This window comes from Zootermopsis nevadensis, unplaced genomic scaffold, assembly GCF_977971745.1.
Source record: "Zootermopsis nevadensis isolate Lab colony 2312 unplaced genomic scaffold, Znev_1.0 Znev_ptg000037l, whole genome shotgun sequence".
Classification (NCBI taxonomy): domain Eukaryota; kingdom Metazoa; phylum Arthropoda; class Insecta; order Blattodea; family Termopsidae; genus Zootermopsis; species Zootermopsis nevadensis.
In genome coordinates, this window is record NW_028259169.1 from 8,565,670 (window position 1) to 8,590,217 (window position 24,548).

General features: G+C 40.7%; 1 protein-coding gene and 1 pseudogene across 2 annotated transcripts in view; one reads left to right on the forward strand and one right to left on the reverse strand.

Moving 5' to 3' along the window:
• Positions 1-3,419: 3,419 nt before the first annotated feature.
• The window catches only part of LOC110839930 (uncharacterized), a 30,094-nt gene continuing 8,965 nt past the window's right edge, over positions 3,420-24,548 (forward strand). Inside the window, exons 1-3 of one of the 2 annotated variants that reach the window (XM_087359904.1) lie at positions 3,420-4,618; positions 5,311-5,430; positions 6,113-6,554. In XM_087359904.1, the coding sequence (XP_087216030.1) occupies positions 4,233-4,618; positions 5,311-5,362 (438 nt within the window). In that variant the 5' untranslated portion in view covers positions 3,420-4,232 and the 3' untranslated portion in view covers positions 5,363-5,430; positions 6,113-6,554. Of the gene's footprint in view, positions 4,619-5,310; positions 5,431-5,778; positions 6,555-24,548 lie in introns of those variants that run through there. The other variant, XM_087359902.1, reaches the window with a different exon arrangement.
• Positions 16,126-24,465, reverse strand: LOC147871893 (zinc finger MYM-type protein 6 pseudogene; annotated as a pseudogene).

The following is a 24,548-nucleotide window of genomic DNA, read 5'->3' on the forward strand; positions in this document are numbered from 1 at the left end:
TTTGTCTTTCATTGCAGCTTCAAATGGCTTATGTATAGATGCAGCATGCATGTCCATTTCTCCATGGATGACAACTTGATTTATATTTCTGATTCTTCCGTCATATGGGGAAAGTACCCGTGTACACTGAAGTTGTGCTTGGCTTGGCTTCTGGGTATGTTAATGAATTATGTTGCCAAATTTCTTACAAATAAGCCTTATATCCAAAGTTTGGCTTTATTTTCACTCTCTTGGAAGGAAATGCATGGGGTAGTTGAGAAAATGTGGTAACATTAGGAGACAGATTACATATACAGATTGTGGTCTTCTGGATTATGACACTATGCATTCACGTTGCCATTGTTTTCTAGGAATGTGAAGGTGGAGGCAGTATGTACCTTTGAAATGGTAGTAACCACCTATAAGACTACACATTGTTGTAGTCCAGAAGACCACCACCAGATCTCTAATTGATGTGAAGACCTCGGATATCACGTAGCTGATGTGTAAATCACCAAAAGGACTGAGGACCGAAAACTTTTGAAATATAATGGAAAATTAAAGTACTGAAATACAAATATATTGTCTATATGTCACAGGATGGCTTACCACAGGCCCTGTCATTGTCATCTTGTCCATCATGGCTCGTGCATTCGGTGTTGTGTTAGCAGTTGAAGCAGACGTGTGCTCTGGGTGTGTAGGTGTGTCAGGCCAGACAGGGCAATTGGCTGTGGCTAAACTGATGAGTGACTGAGGTATGTACCATTCATTCAGGTCAGTCTTTTCTTTCACCTGCATTAAATTTCATATCTTGTTAATTTAAGTTACAAGAACCGTTTTCCTTGTGAATCCACATGGCTATCCAACGGTTAGAATGCAAAACATAAAATCTGATAAGAGTCTGAAGGTTGTTGGTGATGCTGCACTTTGTCTATTATCTGATTCATAAAATAATAAAGCTACAATATTTTGGGAGCTGAATTTTGCTTCCATCTCCGTGTAAAGAAGGAGAAGAGGATATACCAGGTCTGAGGCTAGCTCCACTAGGGGGCCAACAGATAGGATTTCTGCCCTCTTCCCCTTTCATACCAGAAGACAGAAGTAAAATCCAGACTTCAAAATGTTGTAGTTTTATTACTTTTTAATTTGATGATAAACAAAGTGCAAAATAATAATTTTACATATATTACATCATCATTGGAGTCCGATTGCATTTTGTTTTGTATTCAGACCTTTGTATAGAAGTGTGGATTCACAAGAAAAATGGTTCTTGTAGTGTTACACTAACAGAAAAATTGATGACACATTTTTAATCATGCAATTGAATGGCATGGTATAATAAATTATTCTCAAGCTACCACCCGTGTAAGGTGGCTTAATGAAGAAAACCCCAGCGTTTCAAGAATATTCCTTGTCTTCACCCTCAGGGTACCCTGATTCTCCAATCATTGGTGCTTTATTCATTAAACCAACTTACACTGCTGATAGCCCAAGAAGAGTTTATTATGCTTCTTCTTAAAGTGCCTATCCGTTCCGGATGTTGCCGATCAGCATAGCAATTTGAGCTTTATTGGCTGCTACTTGAAACAGCCCTCCAGTTTACATCGAGAACCAAGTTTTTAGGTTCTGAAGCCAGGAGATTCTTGGCCTGCCAGGTCCCCTCTTTCCGAATACTTTTCCCTGGATTATCAGCTGAAGCAGCCCGTATCCTTCACAATTTCTCATGATATCACCAAAATATTCCAACTTTCTCTTTTTATCTTGTTAACAACCTCGACGTCTTTGCAGAGTTTCTCGAGAACTTTTTTGTTGCTTACACGGTCAATTCAGAAAATTCTGAGAATACGTCGGTACAACCACATTTCGAAGGCCTCCAACTTTTTTGAAGAAGCGTCGGTCAACATCCATGATTCAGCACCGTATAAAAACACAGAGAGAATATAACATCTGAGTAGTCTTAACTTGGTGTTTAAGTTTAAGTCTCGACTCCTGAACATTGATCCCATTTTGCTGAAAGTGGCTCTGGCTTTTTCGATACAGCACTTTATTTCCAAGGAGTGATCCCACTGGTCATTAATTGTGCTGCCCAAGTATGTATATTTCGATACTCTTTCCATTTTTGTATTATTAACTACCAGCTGACCGGGTAATACAGCATTTTTACTGATAATCATGAGCTTCGTTTTTTGGATGTTAAGATCTAAGCTGTGGTTGGTACTGGCCTTCACAATACGATCCATCAATTCTTGGAGACCTTAAAGAGAGTCGGCGAACACTACAGTATCGTCCGCGTACCGAATGTTATTTAATCGCTCTCCATTCACGACGACTTCAACGTTTACATTTTCCAATGCTTCTTCGAATATGTGTTCCAAAAAGAGATTGAATAGAATTGGAGATAGATTGCATCCGTGCCGAACACCATGCCTTATTCTTATGTCTTCTGAACTGACACCTTCCACCTTGATGTTAGCGGTTTGGTTCCAACAGAGGTTAACAATAACACGCAAATCTTTTCTATCAGTATCAGGACTTCCACCATCCTATCGTGTCGAATTCTATCGAAGTATTTTGGTAGTCATCTACATCACAGTTGACATCCCTGCAGCTCAGAAATAATACTTGGATCAAAAATAGTGCCTCCCTTGTTCCCAGTGCATTTAAAATCCAAACTGGGTGCGAGTAATCTTTTCTTCGCCTAGCCTGTATATTTGTTTATGAATGATCTTCAGTAGTAATTATAATGTTAATACGTAATTTTGAAAGGAATATGATGTTTGAGTTACATCATGCTTAAATACCTCGAAGGAAATAGTCTTTCAAATATACAGCATGTATAATATATATCGTACAAAAAAGTCACTCCACAAATGCGATTTGCAATGGAAATCAATCTGCAAGAACCACACATAACCTACAAATCACATTCAATACCTACCTACAAACAGCTATGACTTTTAATACCAACACAACACATGGCAAGGAGCTCTGAAAAAAAATGGTCACACACATGACGTCACTTACGCAGCTGTCACTGATTGGATAGTGGCGCTATTCAACGCTAGTGGTATTGTAGCATGCTGTCAGTCGCCACCTTAACAGTAACAGTACGAAAACCAACTAGCCGTTTGTGTCAGGTTTAACATGTTATAGTTTGTTGTTTTATATTACGGCGACCAACAAAGGTGTTTGTTTTAACTACCTTCTGAAGACACTTTTTGACATTTTTCTTGAATGTGAAAATGGATTTCAAACATAATTTACCTATACAAGCTGATAAACTTTGTAGCCAACTGCAAGGCCATAATAAATTCTTTGTCAGTTCAGTTGTAAGGTGTAGACGAGGCTTACAAGAAGTGGCACACTCACAGAAGTATTTTGCAGACGTGTCCAAGTTATGTATCAGAGTCGGTTAACTCTCAAGCGGCCATGAGGTAAGCAAAACAAATGTACAGAAACCTATGACCTTTATGAGTATTAACCAATTTATTAGTAGTTTCTTGAAATTCAAAGTTCATCTGACAGCAGGCAGAACTCTGGAACAGTTTTTTATAATTACTGTTTGGCATGTACCCTTTGAAATCATTTTGTGTCCCACATGTGACACACATACCACACTTTAAGAAATGCTGCTATAATTTTTTAAATAAATTAAAGTGACTTTTTTGCACAGTCCTGTAACCAGTGTTTCATCCAGACTCTTTTCTCTTCTTCCACATACGACATTTCTGCCTTTACAAAGAATATTTAAAGTGCCAAAGTGCAGTCTGAAAAAAAAGGAGTGTTAGTACATGTGTGTGGATAATGGTGAAATCCTCGAGGACCATGTTCGTGGACGTCTGTGCGTAAGCATGTAAGCCATAAAGGATAAATCTCCACGAATTGTTCTTTGTGTTCATAGATATATATGTCCCATTATATGAATGTTAAAGCCTTTATTTAAACTTTCAATCGGGTAACATTTCGTGCGCCATCCTTCATAAGCTTGAAATCAGGGTGGCCAACTATTGAAAAAGATCCATTCATGTTGTGAAGGCAGTCCTTCTTAATGACACGCACAAGTCAGAAGGCATGATTACAGAACAGGACAGAAAGAATCTTTAAAGGCAAAGGTAGCAGAACAGCAAAATGAGATAAACAGGAAGAATGGGGCACTGGACCAATACGAAAGAAAGTTATTGTACAAGAAAGAATTACAGTACGAATTTGGAACTAAAGGCAAAGGGGGGAGGGAAGAAGAAGATAACAGATGCATGATGCTTACAAATGAAAATTTGAGAGCGGAATTAGACGACCTTGTGAAGAAACACCATGACCTCAAAACTACATCTGAGGAGATTAAGTTACTTGTTTTGCAGAGGGAAGTCAAAAGGGCAGAGAAAGATGGTCTTTTCCTGACTTTCGAAGACCTCATAAAGAGTGCGGCTGATTTGAAACAGCTGATAGAAAGAGCCAAAACAGAACATGAACATAAAGGTGTCAAGCAGCTGACGTGTGGTCTGACAGAGGATAACACACAAGGTCCTTTCCAGAAACTGGTAGCAGCTCCTAAGGATGACAACACAGCAGACAAATGCACATGTATTGAACACTGGGACAGAACATCACCTGCTAACCCTACACACAGGACTCTTAACAGGTGATTAGTTGTTTTCTGTGTATAGTTTTATAGATTCCTTGTTCTGTCCATCGTACAAGACATGATTTCTGATTGTGTAATAAATTAAAATAAAATTTTCGTAATGACTGTCAGGATGCGTAGTTTCTGAAACATATTCTAAGTAGCGTGATATTAGATTTTACATGTCTAAGTGCATGCCAGGTTAAGAAGTTCAGGTACTTTAGCTAAACCCATCTGCTTTGTCACTTGCCGTTAGAGAGGGAAGGTATGCCAGTGCTAAGTACATTCTTGTTCTTGGTCTCTCTCTTTTAAGAAGTGATTACGCAGTGTCTTTTTAAACATTCAACAGTAACCTCACATATATGGCTCATATCTCTGCACTGATCTGTTACGAAATTTTGAAATATAAAATAGAGTTTCATGGTTCCCTTTGTGTCTGTTCTTGCATTGTGCGTACCCTACCAGTTTCATCATTGTTTGTATTACTCTGATATCTTTAAAAGAGTACAAATTATGAAGCTTCCTGCTGTGTAAATTATTTTATCCTTTGTTTTTTTTTTTTTTGCGTGTTCTAGGTTGCATGGAGAATGAAATCAGGCATTGGATATCTCCAGGAATTATGAATTATTTTTGTTCATACACACATGTGGTGTATGATTAGGCATGAGGTTCAACATCTGTTAACTGCATTTTTTCTATGTCTTTTGCAGAAATAACAATGGCCTTCTCACAGATTCAAAGGCTTATGGCACCAGTGAGTGAGGTGCCAGCTCCTGTTGACAAACAGGGTCTCAACAAATATTAGCGTGGACAGTTGAAACCCCTACAAGGTATGTGATTTAACTTATATAATATATTGTTGCTTGCTGTTAAGAAACAAGGTATTAAACGGTTATGGTATGAACTGGCCCATGAAAGACAGGCAGTAAGGTGTTTGATATTGAAACACTTTACTTATAGTGGAACTAGTACAGGTCATGAGCAAATGGATTTTAAACTCATTATTTATTTACTCATGTAGTCGTATTATCAGCACAAAATATAATGAGGTAGCACTGTAAAAAATCTCGAGCACGTGTCTGGGTGTGTGTATGTATGTGCCTATGCACATATGTATGCATGTGAATTTGCCATTTGCGGTGCTTACATATACTCAAAGAGTCAAAATCGTATTACAGACATCAAGACTTATCCTTCCATCAGATCCTACCAGCAGCGCCCAGCAATGCAAAATGTTTGTTTAGTGGTGACAAGTAAGAAGGAGCCGGTTCTGGTTCGGACAGATGTATTTCTGTATATTAGTAGTAGAGAAAATGTTGTTTCATTAAGGTAAGAAGTATTACTCCCCCACCCAATGGCACCCATCCTATCAGTCATGCCAAGAGGGTTAACCGGTGGCATAACACTAGAGCACCCAAGTAATTAACAGCTTGACTGTGATATTTTATAAATTTATCATCTACCACCAATCATTATCTGTAACCTCAGTGTTGAACGCGTGTTAATAAATAGTGGTGACTTCCACAAAAGAACATCAGTCCGAGTTATCATTTGCTGATGCGACACGACCCGAGATCAGAGTCCGTCCACTGACGAGCTAGGACCCAGCAATCATACACCCTGAGCTACCCACAATGCCCCTGGGAGAGAGAGGCAGCGGAGAACCTGCCTTGAGATGACTACAGCTCCATGGGGTTCCAACCAGCAGCAGCTTGTTAGGTTGAGAGTATTTGGTTACGGCATTTTGATGCAGCAACGACTTCTGGACTCGCAGCAGCCAAGACGAAAGACTGAAGGAAGGCCACTCCCGACGGATCATCAGCAGCCATCAGTGACTTGGGCGAGGGGAGCAAACCACAGCGCCCCAGCATCCCGACGCTGGTCACAAGGACATCGAAACGACGACCACACCTATTGACAGCATCGCAACCGTGGATCTTCTACGCCGAATCAGGTCAGTCACTTCGTGGAGTTATGGCTGGAAGGCAGCTGCGGAATAGGACTATTGAATTCGATTGAGAAATGATTGAAGACAGTGGTTCGGACACTGAGATGCCTTATGCACAAATAGAGAGATTTAGTGAGGCCGGTGGCCTGGAGTTCTGTAGTATTGGAGATGGCTGCCGAGACGAGCAATAAATTTGTAAATACCGCACAGGGAATGGAAAGTATGGGAGACCTTCAGCAGGTGACTGTATGTTCTGAAAGTATGACCCTTGAAAGCTCAGATTCCTTGTGCGATTTCATAGTCGGTATGTTCCGTAATTTGAACGATAGCCAAGCTAAGTTGGGCGAGAAAATGGAAAAGGACAATAGAGAGTTGAGTGAGAAAATTCAGAATATTAAGGAAAGTATAGGGCTAGGAAATGAGAAACTAATCGCGAAGTTTGAATGCAAAAACCAGAAGTTGAGTAAAGAACTGCCAGACTGCATAGCAGATATAAAACAGGTCAAAGATAATGCTGACAAGGAGTTTTCAGGAGTAAGGGATGGGTTCGATAGCTTGGTCAGTCAGTTTAATGAACAGATTGTGCAAGTGACAGGCAATACTAAAGAGATAGCTAAAGAACACGTGCACGAGGTGGATCAGAAACTTAGCAAGGTAACTTGTGACGTAGTAATTAACAAAGAAAGGTCTGATGAGAGATTCGCTAAGCTAGAAGCTAATATTAAGGCAGTACAATCGAGTATAAAGGGTGATGTCATCAAATGGCAGAGCGAAAGAAGAGAGCATGTCAATAATGAGATGAAACAATTTGAATCATATAAAGCCAGGTTGGACAAAATGAAAGTGAAAATTGCAGAGAGATGAGCAGTGGTTGGCAATACTGGTTTACTGCCACCCACTAATGGAAACTTAGTTGCTGGTCAATCTACTTGTGGTTCTGCCCACACCCTTGAAGGTGAAATTAATCAAACAGCACCCTGTACCATTATTGATAGTGCTAATGTAAATAATCCAATATCGTGTAACAACCACGTGTCTTGTGGAGGTCAGAGTGAAACAAGTGTGTGCATGCCAACAGCTCAAGTCCCGCAACACTAGTAGCTTCATCGCTCCGTCTGACTTGACCCTCCCACGATTTCATGACAGCTATATGGTTAACGCTGTGTACTTTTTGAAGCAATTAGACGACTTCATGAGACTGAAAGAGGCGCCAGTTTGAATCCAGCTCGCTATAGCTCAAATCTATCACCGATCTGCTAGCAGTTGACTGGTTGTCTGCTGTAACTCCCCATATTCAAAATTATGAACAATTCAAATTAGCCTTCAGAAGAAACTTTTGGTCTACGAGTAAACAAAGCAATGTTAAGTCTTCCATTTATCAGAAAGGCTCCAATCTGCGTATGTCTGAGCACTTCCTAAAATATAGAGTTTTAGTAAACTACCTTGAACGTAAGATGCCACATGTACGAACTTATAGACGTGGTGAAGTTTCATTTCCCAATCTACGTACAAAATAGCTTCGCTGCCATTCAGCTAACCTGCTTTCAGTACGCTTTGGATCTCCTAAAGCGTCTTGAAGGGATTGAAATGCGGGAAGGACAACTTTGGTTAAACTCAGATGATACCTCGCAAAATCAGGGCCACACTAGAATCGGAATGACTACCGCAGTTGGAGATCAGCCCACGGTCATGGTCATGGATCGCAACAAGGCCAGCAGCACAGTTTGAACCCTTCTGCAAGTGAGTTTGTGAATCGAAGCCAGGACAATAACAGACAGAATAATGTCACCTCCCTCCCAGTGTTGAAAAACCATTAGGTGACAGAAGAACGACCCTACCTCTGTCGGCTTGTATTCCGGTAAAGGGTCACCACAATGCTCCTAGTGACATTCGAAATTCCAGCTTGTTAGAGTATTTAAGTTTTTCAGACTTTTCTGACGGTTTGGATTTAGACTCAATGATGAACGATTGCCCACACGTAGATATTTATTTTGGGGATGTAGTAGGAAATTGCACTATAGATACAGGTCCTGAAGCCAGTTTATTATTGGAACGGGTTTACAATGAACTAATAGCAGCTGGAGTAGAGATCTTGATATCACCCCTTTCTAGTTTAGTGCTCATTAATGCTTTTGGATCAAAGACGAAGCTGATAAAGAAGCGGGCTTTTTTGCAGTTTAAGTTAGGGGGATATTCCTCGTCCCTCCTGAATTAATGTCAGAAGTTATATTTGGTAGTGAATTTTGTGTAGAACACAAGTGTTGTTCTTAAACTTAATTTGAGATTCATTGAATATGCAAAGCAAGGAGTCAAAAGAGCTGTTGGTTTTAACCAAGGTGTCGAGACAGAAGCCTCGAGGATGGAACTGGTGAGGGGTAACTTGCAATGTAGCAATAGTCAGTGCAGGCAGAATAACATTGGCCATTCAGAATCAGGTAATTCACAGACAGACCCATCCAAGGTCGTTACACTCGACTAAGGTACATCCCAACGTAACAGTAGAACAGCTGATACCCCTGTGAGCTTAGAATGTAGTGACGAGTTAAGTAGTTTTATAGCTGATATGTGCTTAAATGAAACCTGTAGCAAAATTCGAGTAGGTAAATATGTATCTGAGTCATTCTTCATCAAGAACGGTCTAAAACGTTTGCGTTACAATATGCCATCAGGAAAGTCCAAGATAGACAGGAGGGTTTGAAATTGAACGGGACACTTCAGCTATTGGCACTTGCAGATGTTAATCTATAGGGTTACGGTATAAATACTAAGTACATGTTGGTATTTCGTCGTCAGCAGACAGGCGGGCAAAATTATCTTAGGGTGGCTAATAAATCCTTTGAAAGTGTTACAAAGTTCAGATATTTGGGAACAACAATAACAAATCAAAATGATACTTGTGAGGAAGTTAGGAGGAGACTAAATTCTACTTCTAAGTTCAAAATATTTTGTCTTCCCGTCTGATTTCTAAGAACCTGAAAATCAAAATATACAAAACAATAATTTTGCCTGTTGTTTTGTATGGGTGCGAAACATGGTCTCTCACTCAGAGGGAGGAACACAGATTGCAGGTGTTTGAGAATCGGGTGTTGAGGAGGATATTTGGGCCTAGGAGAGAAGACGATGGGGCGTGGAGGAAAGTGCACAATGACGAGCTTAAAAATCTGTACTGCTCCCCCAGTGTTGTGAGGGTGATTAAGTCGAGAAGAGTGAGATGGGCGGGACATGTAGCGCGCATGGATGGGACAAGAAGTGTGCACCAGGTACTGGTTGGGAAACCTGAAGGGAAGAGACCGCTGGGGAGACCTAGACGTAGATGGGAGGATAATCTCAGGCGGGATCTACGGGAGATTGGAGTCGAAGGAGAATGGATTTTGTTGGCCCCGGACAGGGTCCGGTGGAGGGCTTTGGTTAATTCGGTGATGAACCTTCGGGTTCCCTAAGCTATCTGCTTGGTTGGGTCCACTATTTGGGACGCCTGAGGGGAAGAGATCTCTGGGGAGACCTAGACGTAGATGGGAGGATAATCTCAGGCGGGATCTATGGGAGATAGGAGTTGAAGGAGACTGGATTTTGTTGGTCCAGGACAGGGTCCGGTGGAGGGCTTTGGTTAGTTCGGTGATGAACCTTCGGGTTCCGTAAGCCATCTGGTTGGTTGGGTCCACTATTTGGGAAGCCTGAGGGGAAGAGACCTCTGGGGAGACCTAGACGTAGATGGGAGGATAATCTCAGGCGGGATCTATGGGAGATAGGAGTTGAAGGAGACTGGGTTTTGTTGGCCCAGGACAGGGTCCGGTGGAGTGCTTTGGTTAATTCGGTAATGAACCTTCGGGTTCCGTAAGCCATCTGGTTGGTTGGGTCCACTATTTGGGAAGCCTGAGGGGTAGAGATCTCTGGGGAGACCTAGACGTAGATGGGAGGATAATCTCAGGCGGGATCTATGGGAGATAGGAGTTGAAGGAGAATGGATTTTGTTGGCCCAGGACAGGGTCCGGTGGAGGGCTTTGGTTAATTCGGTAATGAACCTTCGGGTTCCGTAAGCCATCTGGTTGGTTGGGTCCACTATTTGGGAAGCCTGAGGGGAAGAGACCTCTGGGGAGACCTAGACGTAGATGGGAGGATAATCTCAGGCGGGATCTATGGGAGATAGGAGTTGAAGGAGAATGGATTTTGTTGGCCCAGGACAGGGTCCGGTGGAGGGCTTTGGTTAATTCGGTAATGAACCTTCGGGTTCCGTAAGCCATCTGGTTGGTTGGGTCCACTATTTGGGAAGCCTGAGGGGAAGAGACCTCTGGGGAGACCTAGACGTAGATGGGAGGATAATCTCAGGCGGGATCTATGGGAGATAGGAGTTGAAGGAGAATGGATTTTGTTGGCCCAGGACAGGGTCCGGTGGAAGGCTTTGGTTGGTTCGGTGATGAACCTTCGGGTTCGGTAAGCCAACTGGTTAGTTATAGCTGATGATGGTAATGTGTTACGGCGAAGTTCCCCATATATTGACGTAGTTGAATTACCGCGAGAATGCCAGGGTATTGATGGAGATTTTGCGCGTATTTGTAAGTGTAGAAGTAGCCTGAGAAATAGGCAGTTTTTTGGTAAAGAGGAGGTGTTAAGTAGATCACGGAGTAGCCAGTTGAATCCTAGGAAGCGAACATCCTGACCCACGTGCTATCAGCTAACCTTAATTTCCACTAGCCTAAGGGTCCAGGTTTGGCGTGAAGAACCACCCCTTTCTCATGAAATAGAGAGAGACTTACAACATCCGCACAACCTGGTTTCCCTCTCTTCCTCTAAAATTTAACTCTTTGTGGGGTGATAAATAGAATTTAGTTAAAAGCAGGATAATTTAGATGTGAGATCAAAAATTAAGTAAATCCCTAAATATATTTTCTGCACACATAGCGTAAGGGCTACTTTTAGCACTTAGGAGCGGATGTCCACTTCTGTTCTAAGCATGTGGTGCTAAAATCCCAAGTAGTTATCAATACAATAAACATCTTGAGTTATGTGATGCAGAAACATGTGTTAAATTGGAAAAAAAATGTGTGGTAATTAATGTAAAATACAAAACTTAATAAATTTATATAAAAGCCTTTTAAAGAGATGACAAAATACACAGAATTAATTAGCTTAAACTAAACTAAAGTGAGATGAGCGGTTACAACGGGGCATGTGGATAAGAGAAATGCACACAAAATTTTTAGAAAGAAGAGACCACTAAGTAGAACTGGTAGTTGATATGACGATAGTATGAAAATGGACCTTGTTGCTTTGTGCTCGAGTCTGTGAAAGGGAAATGAGACTTCGGTTACCACGTGTTTTGGAAATGTATCTTCCAGCTGAGCAACCAGTAGACTTGTCATGAAGAACTCGGCTGCATGGAGTTAGTTGGAGAGACAGTCAATGTTCAGTTTTCAATATACCTGCACACTTAATCAGCAGATTAAGGAAATTCCCTGCATGGTGCATGATTTATAAAACTATAAAGCTTATATAGTCTATAAAGCTTTATGTACGACGTGTGTATCAAGTTAAATATGAGCTTGATTAACCCACGAGAGACTGAACGGAATGTAAAAGTCACTGAAAATTTTATCCATCCACGTTTAAGTTATGTAAATGTTTTAAGCCAATTGTGTGTTCCAAAACTTATTCGAGAGTTAACAATCCCCTGTCCTGCGGAAAAAATAAAAATTGGCATCGTTCGTACGAGAAACCCTAAGTTACGCTGTATAAATGATGTTGCAGTCACAGTTGGAAAGCTTAGCCATTTGTCAGTGTCATCTTAAATGGCTTGGTGGACATTAAATTTTGGCCGTGATGTTTGAAAATGTCGTCTAAGAAATCAGAAGCAGACAATCATCTCAGAAGGAATTAATTCGGCGAATGGCTGAATATGATATGTTACCATACTTTAATCAAAGAGCGTGAAGACTAAACTAAATTAAGTTTTTATATTGTATGCGTGTGAAACGTGGTCTGTCTGGGTGGGTTCCAGAGCCGTCTGGACGCGAGATCATTTTTTGTTGCTACATATTTCAATCATGTTCATGCGTTTGGTCCTACAATTTTTATATTTCAGTTTAATTTGTGAACTAGCAGACATCCTAACATATGTTATAGCATCGCTCTTCTGTTTGTTTATACAAACCATAACTCGTCCAACAGCGTCACATAGCTTGGTTATTGTGTTCGTGCACTACGAAGTTAATGGAAAATATTAGTTAATCTGTATCAGTAATTGTTTATTGGGCAGTTTTTGTAGAGTGGAGGCAGAGTTTCAAAAAGAAACAGGTTCGTCATTATAAAGGCCCCCTCAGTCCTCGTGACCCTGGAAAAAATGTAATTTTATTAGCTAGGCTGCTGCTCGCGCAGACGCTGTGCAGTTGCGATCACAGCGCATGCGCGATTAGATCATCTGTCCTCTCTCGAACCTTACTGGCATCGCTGCTGTTTGCGAGACAATTTTAAATGCTCGTCTCGACAGGGAATGACCGATCGAGACAAAGCATCTACGTTCTTCTGAATGCGCCAGTTCGCACCTGCACAGCTTCTGTGCGACTGGTGTGAGCAACAAGCGTGAACTTGCTTCGAGTGTCGAAGGATGGGCCGGAGAGTTTAATACATGGGCTTTGACCTGATTCTGATTTAGTTTTTTTTTGTCATTGTTTTTGAGTAGCAATTTAAATAGCAGGGGTGCTCTAACTTTTAGGCAAGTCACCCACAACGAATGCTATAATGTGTTATTTATAATTCAAATTCAGATATTTATCATAACCTGAACTTTATTAACAGAATCTAAATCAACCAAACCTAATCTAACTTAGAGAACTATGGTAACCACTGTAAATTTGAATCTTGGTTGTTCCGACTTTTGCCACCAGAGCGTAGCATTTCACTGGCCTTCCCTCGGTTCTCTGCACGGTTTCTTCGTCCGTCATATTGTCTTTCGGTAACGTAAAAGTATTTAAAAGTACGATTATGAGGTTGTCCCCGATGACAGAATTCAGATACTAAATGTCATTCTCTCACCCGTCCAGAGGTTCTCAAGTGACAACCTGCAGACAGACACGACCAGCCCATAACTCGTTGCCTCGTTACACGTCGTGCAATGAACGCGTAATGACAATTAATTTATTAACGTGCCAGATAGCCAATTATAGGCAAGCGTTAAATTAAAAAAAAACATTAACAAATCTCGGTAATAGAAAAATTAAAGCAGTTATGTATTGGGGAAAGAGAGAAATTATTCAAAAGGCTGATTAATGTTTGCATGCAAAACACGGTTTTTGTGAAAGATAATTCTGCAGACTATGTTGGCAGCTGAGAGACTGACCTTCAAATAACGATTCAAAGAGAGAGAAGAACAGTCTTTGACAAATCAATTGAGGATATGCAGAGTAACTGAGTACAAAATAAAATATGAACAAATTTTGCCTTTACAACATTAATAAAAAACATTAAATTACCTCATTAGTGGTAATAAATTTATTCTGAGTAAAATATCTTGATAATTACAATTACATATGGCATTAGAAACATCCTGTAACATAGCAGTAAATTTATAATAAATACAACACAGCGAGCCAGATTTAGGTAATTTGACAAGAAGAGAGGAGAACAAATGCCTGTTATCAAAACTTGTGTACTAAACTACGTACCTATTACAAAATAGAAAGGCATCAAGAAAGGTACTTGCAAACTTTGAATTGGAACACAGAAAATTCTAGGCAGATTGTTCTCAAAAGCGAAACTTATGGTGTAAAAGGGACACGTGGTACTTCTTAATTGGTTTGGATGGACTGGCTGCACTTCGACTGCACATTTTGCTCTCTCTTCATGTGTTGGACCAACCATCTCTTTGTTTTCTTCTTCCAGCGAGTAGATTTGCCAGCACAAGGTCTTCCAGGCTCTTCTGTCTTACTTTCCCTGTTTCCTTTGCTTGACACCCCGATAGAAGAAACGGCAGTTTCTGCAAATGGCAACTTTGTTCATGTAATGGTTGCGCTAATTCTAAAATACATTAACTTGTGGGAATTGTGTTTTATCATCAAACAATTTCCTGTATGTCTTTTAAGAGATAATTCATGTCATAGCAGTTTAATGCATTACAACTAATAGGTTATGAAATTGACCACTTACCTGCCAGGGAATAATTTTTCACACGTCCAGCAGCAAAAGTATTAGTAGACAGATTATCATCTGTTTTCTTAAGTTGCAGTTGTGCCCCTTTTGGACCATTTGGTTCGTCACTGTGAAAGAAACAAAAATGAATGAAATGAACATAAATAATTCAAAGTTCCTGGAGATATGTTTACCGCTTTTCATTTTACATAAAACTAATAAGAACAGATAACGTAAGAAAAGAATGTACTCCATTACACAGCGGGAATATATTTTTACTCTTCGCTGAGTGTCATTAATATAATAATAACAACGATAAAACAGGTGTGGCGTATTTCACACAAATAAGGAAACAGAGAGAAACATGAAACACTTACGAGTTTGAAAATTTCATAAGAAATCAGTGGACAGACCTCGGTCATATATGAAAGTATAAGTAAAGTTGGTGAAATGGATAAAACGTACAAAATTCCAACGATGGTAACAAATAAAAATTAAATACGACTTCACTCCATTCGGTTAATATTTAAATCGATTACAACGTTTTTATCAGTAATTAAAAAATGACAGCCGAATAAAATTTCGAATATCAGTAGCCATGGCATCGGTACAGGATACTTTAATTTGTTGCATTTTTAGCTCATTCATAAAATGTACCAATTGTGACGAAGCAGTGGTGTTCTCAGTGGGAAAGGATGAATAAATTATATCCCGCATGTGCAGGGCTCTCAAGTGCAATTTAAATGAACAAGCCGATTAGCAGACTTTACGGAACCACCATTTTTTTTCTGTCAGTATGAAAACAATGCAACCAGAACAGACCAACAGCATTCGACCCTGAAAACTTAAACGGAATCTTACCAAATTTTCAGAGATATTTCACGACTTAAAATTTCGTAATGGGAACGAAAGCGTTATGCCAAGGATACACTTTACTTACTGGCCTTTGGCAAGTGACCGAGGATTCTGAAGATGCTCTTCTGTCATTTATAGTACTGGATTCCATCAATATTACTTTGTCACTAGTCGTGCCATCTTGCTCTGTCACTCTTCTTCCTATAATACCGAAGTTGATCCTCCAGAGCTTGAATTTTGTTATCAAGTTCGATGTTTATCTCATTACGTCGTGTCAGTTCACGTGCTGCTGAGTTTAGCTCAGCGCCCAGTCGTTCTATTAATAGATTTTTCAAGGCCACTTGAGATTGCAGGTCGTTAAACTCTCTTTCTTTGTTCCTCAGAAGTCTGAACACGTCCTGTACTTTAGTTTCCAAATTCTCCCTTCTGTTCAACTCCAGTTTGTATAATAGGAGTTTACGATCTTTCCACGTAACTACTTCCCTTTCTGACCCAGCTTTCATCAAAGCATCAATTTTCGTCTCCAGGTTATTAAATTTCTGTACAATTTCTGCTAATTCCATTTCATGTTTCCTTTCGTTGCATTCCTTCGCCCTAAATTTTACAGCTCGTTCCATTGCCTTGTGTCTAGGTCCAGCGTGTTCAGCATCAGTTCCTCTTCATAATGTCGCAGTTCTCGAACACGCTTCTCAAGTTTCACCTACAAAACATTACAACAAATCACAGATAATTGTACTACTCGAGAAAAATATTTAACACACAAACATTTCTTACGTTAGCACGTTCTGCCGTTTGAATATCAGAGAGAATTATGTAAGAAACCGTTGTTTCTCCAACAAGTAACAGAGAACCTTAACTTACGGAAGAAATCGCTCTAAAATTAATTAAAAATTTGCAATTAATAAGACGCAAACTTACAGAAATTCGCTGCATATAAGTGGAGAAACTTAACGAAATTAATTATCACACATTAAGAGATATCCAGCATAAACACATGAATAAAAAATATTGCGTCGCTGATATTAGCTGGTGATTTCTTTACTTGTTTGTTGTTATAATACTACTCTTTGCAATTGAAGAGTCAGGATATATATTTTAATATGCTATATAGTACTGTACACGCTGAACTTCACAGATTTTTTTGTGAGTCAAGGCCCTCTGGAAGGACGATGTTGTCTCAGCAATTACTTTATAGCAGACGAATTAAATCGATAGAAAATAAATAAAACAAAGCTTAAAGCATGTTTAGGCCTGCACAACTTTCGTACACATTAGGCACCACCTACAAGGACTAGGAGCCAGGGTGTATAGGGAACCCAGGGCAGAACGGGGAACTTAAGATTTGGAGGCGTGTGGATTTATTGTCTATTTCAAATTTATAATGAGTTATTAGTTTAGTTTTTAAATATTAATGTCTTTACAAGAATGTAACTTGCCCCATTTTGCCCCGTGTCCGTGGCAAGACGGGGTATGATTGACATATGTTTGAAAAGTTTTAAGAAGACGGATTATCTAATAATTATGACGTATGATATAAAATGATTTAGTATACAATGTAAAATGTCGAAATTTTACACATTTGTAATCTACTTAGGCCTAACGCAGATGGCACACGTGCGCACCTCTTCATCAACACCTGCACATGAGTTATGGGCCCATTTCAAGCAAGATGAACACTGGATCCACCCTTCAATAGACTGGGAACAGACATCGCCACAATACAGGCACTCGTCATCTTGATCCTCTTCTCTATTTTCACTCGGGGCAAAATGAAGTACCCAATTCTACACTACCGCATCTTGTCCCACGCATGCTCTTTCAAATTAAATTAAATTACATCATGAAAATAAATAAAAATATTGTGTTTAAGACTTTCAAGAAAACACCTTGTAACTTGCATCATTCAACAAAGTCGATATGAATAATGAATAGGTTTAGCCTTCACTGGAAGTTGAGAAAAAATTGTAAAATTTAGGAGCAAAACCCAGCATGGGTGATTATTTCAGAAACTGTAACCACAAGATGGCGCTGACTGGCATGGCATGACCCTGTGCTGTATGCTAATGGTATTTCACCCGGTCCCGATAGCTCGCAAGGCATTGCAGAAGATATAAAGCCGATACTCTGTTCTGGACCCGTTCTGCCCTTGTCACCCCTACATGAATGTAATTCAAGATAAATACATTTGCAAACGGAACTACAAGGCACGACATAGAAAATGTTACATCGTCATATACAGAAATGTAAAAACAACTGAATAGTTTAGTAGCAGAAAACTCTGGGCGCCATCACTATGAAAATTTAGGCGCGTTTATTTCAGTGGCACTGGTGGTAAGTACGTCAATTGAATTGCGATGACCCTCAGGTTCGTTTGGGGCTGAGAAGTTGGATAAATTTCGCTGCCTTGTGTTAGTTACTTATACATACCTAAATATTCTAATTCTCTGAATTTGTTAACAAACCCAAAATTTTACATTATCAAAAATATTCGAAATTTTAAAATCCAAATTAAACATTTTATAATTTCCATAGTTGAAGTTCCAACATTTAAAAATGATATTCAAAAATATCTTTCCTAAACTAAACTCTCTCTCAACCGAAGCTACACAAACCTAACCTAACAAAGCAGATAGGAGTTGACGCGCCACAATAGTTACGCCGTGCATATATTTCCTAACTAATCTATGTAACGTTGGATTGTCTGTGGACCAATGCGTACGAAAATGAATATTCTTAGAAAAGTCGATTGTAAAGTCGCTTGTCAGAGAATAAATCGCCCACGTTCTTTAAGGAAACCGAACGTTCACCACCCCATTCACAAAAGCCAGCGATGGGACAGTCCTGAGCCAGCTGCATCTAGTTCGATCCATCGATTCCTATCTCCCTAAGTTCTATCTTAACGTTTTTCTCCCACTGTGCCGAGGTCTTCCTACCAGTCTCATCCCTTCTGGCCTCCCAACCAATGACTTGTAAAACCCCAGCCCCAAACTTATGCCCACCTCATCCTCGTCGATTTAATAATCCTAACAATATCAGCTGAGGAGAGCTATTTTTCTCTGTGATTTTTCTCCCTCCTATTTCGGTCAAAATATCTTCCTCAACACTCTCTTCTCAAAGACACTCAGTCTATGTTCCTCCCTGAAAGCGAGAGACCATACAGCACAAGTGACATAGTTCATTTTAACCTTCAGATTTTTTATGTGATAGTGCTGGACAAAAGATCTTAGATTGAATGACAGCAAGCATTCCCTGAATTTAATCTGCTGTTATTTTCGTCATAAATCTCATTCAGACTTGTTAGTGTCGTCCCCAAGTAGGCTAAAATTTTGTCACATTTTCGAACGATTTATTAGATGTCCTAATATTCTGGTTCTGCCCTGAATTCTGATGCCTGAGACATTATCATGTACTTTGTCTTTCCTGCATTTATATCTAGACCAACATCCCTACTAGCCCTTGAGAGTGTTTCTGTGTTCGCTTTTGTAGTATTTATATTATCGCCTAACAGATTAATATCATTAGCAGAGACCAACAGCTGATTTGTCCCAATCAATTCCAAACCACCCTGATATTCTTGAACTTTCCTGATGACATATTCTAAGGAAAAATTAAAAAGCAGCAGCGTTAGAGCATCTCTCTGTTTCAGGCCATTCTGAATAGAAAATGTGCCAGACAAATGTTTACCTACACGAATTTTGTTAGTGGTTTTTCTTAAACACGTTTTAATTCGCGTGAGTAGTCTCTTAGGTAAACCAAATTCAAGCAAAATGGTGAAAACATCTTCTCTTCTAACTGAATCATAGGCTTTCTTGATATCTATATATAAATAGTTGATGGACTGTCCAGACATTAGAGAAGAAGTGGGAGTGTAATGGTACTGGGATACGGGGAACGACCCGTTCTTCAAGTGCCTGAGCACTGCGGGTCCCAACTTTACGTTGGCTTTACCTATAGACATTCGGTAGGACTCCTTGGACGAGGGATCGGCCCGTCGCAAAGCCTCTACCTGTACACAGGACAGAAAAACGCGGACAAACATCCATGGCTTGAGTGGGATTCGAACCCACGGTCCCAGTGACCAAGCGGCACAAGGCCCGCGCCTCAGACCGCGCGGCCTCTGCGGACCCCAGTATAATGGTACTCCCACCTTTTCTCTAGCGTCTGGCGAATGTAAGGAATCTGGTTAGCTGTAGATCTATTACGACGGAACACACAGTGATGATCATCTATATCAGGGGTGGCCAACCCAAATGATCTTTCGGGCCACTTTGGAAATGCATCATAACTCCGCGGGCCACATATAAAATTATATATCCCCATATTAGATTTAGATACACTATAGACATTTTTTTTATAATGGCCAAAGTCTTTGGCCATTATAAAATAAATATATTTTGTAAAAGTGTGATGAATCTCGCGGGCCGGAAAAATGTTCAAGGCGGGCCACATGCGGCCCGCGGGTTGGCCACCCCTGATCTATATTTTCATTGGCACGTGGTGTTAGCCTCGCCAGAAGAATATTGGACAAGCTTTTGTTGGCAGACGACAAGAGGGTGATTTCTCGATAATTATTTCGATTAGTCTTATCACTCTTCTTATGAATTGGGACAATATTAGATTCCTTCCACTGCTGTGGCATTTCAACCTTAATCCACGTACAGTAAATAAGTTCGCGTATCTCAGGACGCAACGTTTCGCCTCCTGCCTTGATCAGTTTCGCCGGAATCTATACTTTCTCAACTTCTCAATAGCAGTCTCCACTTCGATAGAGCTAGGTTCTGGCACTAATGGCACAGTTGTATGTATGTATATTTGTCTGCGTAATATAATAAACCCCGCGAACATTCAACGCCTGGTTCAAGAAATTTTTCCACCTATTCTAAATCCTGTGCGGATCTGCGAGCAGACAACCATTCCCATCTTTGGTAATATTAACTCTACGTTGGTAACCCTACTTAAATTAATTTGTGTCTGTATAAGGGGTCTGAGGCGTGCCTTCTGCCTCTTGGTCTCTAGGACCGTGGGTTCGAATCCCACTCAAGCCATGGATGTCTGTCCGATCCCTCGTCAAAGGAGTCCTACGAAATGTCCATAGATCGAGCCAACTAAAAGTTGAGACCCGCAGTGCCAAATCTCGTGGAGATGGGGGAGATAGTCCACTCCGGGCCATGAGGCATGGCTGAAAGCTTGTTTGACAGGTATTCCCTTTCCTTCTTCATAAATGTTCTACTGGTTTCGTATCTTAAATTTAGCAGATTATCTCCGTTGATTTGGCGTGCGGTTTGCAACAATTGCAATTTAACCCATTTCAGTTTGTCTGTCGATTTTGAGCAGTCATCTTCAAACCATAGTTTACTATGATTTAGTTTGTGATTTGACCACCACGGTGGTCTAGCGGTTAGAACGCTGGCCTTGTAATCCTGGGGTCTCGGGTTCGAATTTGTAACTTGTGTTGGGCAAGGCCGTGGTCTAGGCAACACGGAGTTTTCCTCCGTGGCATCCCAACAATTACTCCATTCACACACAGAAGAAGGCAATGGCAAACCACTTCTGGATCATCTGCCAAGAACGTATATGAACAGGTCCCAGTCCGAGAAAAGGATGGAAGGATCCTGTTCATATGGACCTGACCTGTCGTCAGACAGAACACTAAATAATAATAAGAAGAGGTGGTCTAGCGGTTAGAACGCTGGCCTTGTAATCCTGGGGTCTCGGGTTCGAATTTGTAACTTGTGTTGGGCAAGGCCGTGGTCTAGGCAACACGGAGTTTTCCTCCGTGGCATCCCAACAATTACTCCATTCACACACAGAAGAAGGCAATGGCAAACCACTTCTGGATCATCTGCCAAGAACGTATATGAACAGGTCCCAGTCCGAGAAAAGGATGGAAGGATCCTGTTCATATGGACCTGACCTGTCGTCAGACAGAACACTAAATAATAATAAGAAGAGGTGGTCTAGCGGTTAGAACGCTGGCCTTGTAATCCTGGGGTCTCGGGTTCGAATTTGTAACTTGTGTTGGGCAAGGCCGTGGTCTAGGCAACACGGAGTTTTCCTCCGTGGCATCCCAACAATTACTCCATTCACACACAGAAGAAGGCAATGGCAAACCACTTCTGGATCATCTGCCAAGAACGTATATGAACAGGTCCCAGTCCGAGAAAAGGATGGAAGGATCCTGTTCATATAGACCTGACCTGTCGTCAGACAGAACACTAAATAATAATAAGAAGAGGTGGTCTAGCGGTTAGAACGCTGGCCTTGTAATCCTGGGGTCTCGGGTTCGATTCCTGGCGGTGCCCGAATTTATAACTTGTGTTGGGCAAGGCCGTGGTCTAGGCAACACGGAGATTTCCTCCGTGGCATCCCAACAATTACTCCATTCACACACAGAAGAAGGCAATGGCAAACCACTTCTGGATCATCTGGCAAGAACGTATATGAACAGGTCCCAGTCCGAGAAGAGAAAAGGATGGAAGGATCCTGTTCATATGGACCTGTCGTCAGACAGAACACTAAAGAAATAAAATCCTATATTTGCCTTGGCTGAGGTTTTGATTTCGTCTGTAATACTTTCCAATGCGCTATTAATATCCAGATTGTCATCCGAGTTTTCTAAAGCCGTAAATCTATTGGAGATTTCTACCTGGTACTTTACCTAATGTTCTACATCACTGAGTTTCTTCAAATCAGATCTTTCTAAATCAAACTTTCGCCATGCTTGTTTACTTACTGGAATTCTCAGACTTAAATTTGCCACTAACAGGTGATGGTCGGTATCACAGTCAGCTCCTCTCAAAAACATCTGACATCTAATATACGTACTAGCGCATTGTCTTGTGTCAGAACATGATCTGATTACGTGTGACACAATCAGCAGATGTCCAAGTATATTTATGAATACAACGGTGAGGGAATCTTATGCTTTTGACTGTTACAAAATTTACTGCAGTCCACAGACGAGGAGAAAGTCCCTGCTAGGAATTCGATATACGCGCATGCGCGAGATTTCGCGACGCGTGACGACCGATCCTAAAAGCATTCGTTCCACAACCAGTGAACGAACAACAGACGACAGCCTTTCACGTGTTCTGATGGGTACAGCTTTAAGATTACCTCACAGCGGCACAGCGATTTAATCTAGAATATTATCGCAACACCCACAAAACACAGTACAGTTGCGCTCACTACACGCTACTCTTAACTGCTTGATGTTTTCAGTCTGTGTAGTAGCGTAAAACTCTGACGTATCGCACTTCCCACCAATAGCAGCTCTCTAATCCAGTGGTCTTCAACCTTTTAACACCCGCGGCCCGGCGAAAATAGGAGAAATATTTCGCGGACCGGCGTCAGCCAGAAATAAAAACCAATGTAGATAGAATTTTATTTATTAAATCGAATGTTATAAAATTACAATTGTTGGTTACTGCGACATCTGCTGCTGCTTCTTTGTAAGCAAATTTGATATACGTGGATGCAGCGTTGTTTCTGAGAGACGAAGCGCTGCATTAACATCAATTCGATTTCTCTGTTTGGTTTTTATTACTGACATAGCTGAAAAAGTCTTTTCACACAAATAGGAAGTCGAAAAAACTACCAACAATTTGATAGCTTTATAACTCAGAGATGGATATTCTTTATCGAGGGATATCCAAAATTGAGGCAATGATTGCATTTTATGTCTGGACACCAGAGTGACATCAGAAGACAACTCGATCAGTTTTTCTTTCTCAAGAGGATCAAGTGCGCATGATTTTATATCTTCCAAAAAGGGATTATTAATCCAGAGGTTACCTTTACGCGGATCTTCATTTTCAGGGAAATAATTATTAAAGTTTTCAGCTAACGCTCTTAAATGTTGGCTTATTATGTTGAATATGACTTTCTGGTTGATATCAGCAGCATTAAAAAATTCTCCCAAAAGTGGAAACATTTCTGTCTTCCTCTTGTACGCGACTATCCCAAAGAACGCATCCATTTTATTTCTTAGTGTAAAAATATTCGTACAAGACCCCTGAAGAGAAATATTAAGTTCGTTCAGAAGGTTAAATATGTCCGCCATATACGCAAGCTTAGCCATCCATTCCTCATTAAATAGAGGCTCTACTAGGTCAGATTTTCGCTCTCGCAGGAACTGCTTTACTTCTTCCCTCAGTTCGAACAGGCGTGCAAGAACTCTTCCTCTCGATAACCATCTCACTTCTGCATGGAGTAGGAGATGTTGGTGATGTGAGTCCATACTCTCACACAGTGTCGTGAACAGCCTCGAGTTCGTAGCTCGACTACGAATTTCGTTAATGATCTTCACAGCGTCATTCATCACAGTGTTTAGTTCAGTAGAAAGCTTCTTTGCAGCTAGATGCTCCCGGTGGATCACAGAGTGAGTGAACAAAACTTCTGGGTGCGCGACTTCCTTTATTTTCGCAACTACTCCTGAGCGACGACCAGTCATGCTCGCAGCACCGTCCGTACACACACCTACACATTTGCTCCAGTCTAAGCCCTGTGCTTGAAAATACTCATCAAGAGTATTAAATATCTCTGAACTAGTGGTCCGCCCAGGTAAATCAAGGCAACAAAGAAGTTCTTCCCTTAAGTCTTCATCTTCACTATACCTCACGAAGCAAAGTAGGACAGCATGGTTACTCACGTCAGTTGATTCATCAAGTTGGATCGCGAAACATCTCGATTTCTTTATCCCCTCTACAACTTGCTTTTCAATATCGATGGCCATGTCAACAATTCTCCTCTGAATAGTGGTGTCCGAAAGCGGTATAGCCTCTACTTTTTTAGTGGCTTGAGGACCCAAAATTTCTTGTACGACATCTAAGATGCAAGGCTGTACTAACTCCTCACCAATAGTAAACGGTTTTTTCGTTTTAGCTATTCGAAGAGCAACTAAGTAAGACGCTTTAAGCAGCGACTTGTCACTAGTCGTCATCGTTTTCATTTGACTTTTCTGAAGTTTCATCTGGTCACGTAATCTATTAAAAAAGTCCAGTGGCTTATCAGTGAAATCTCTAT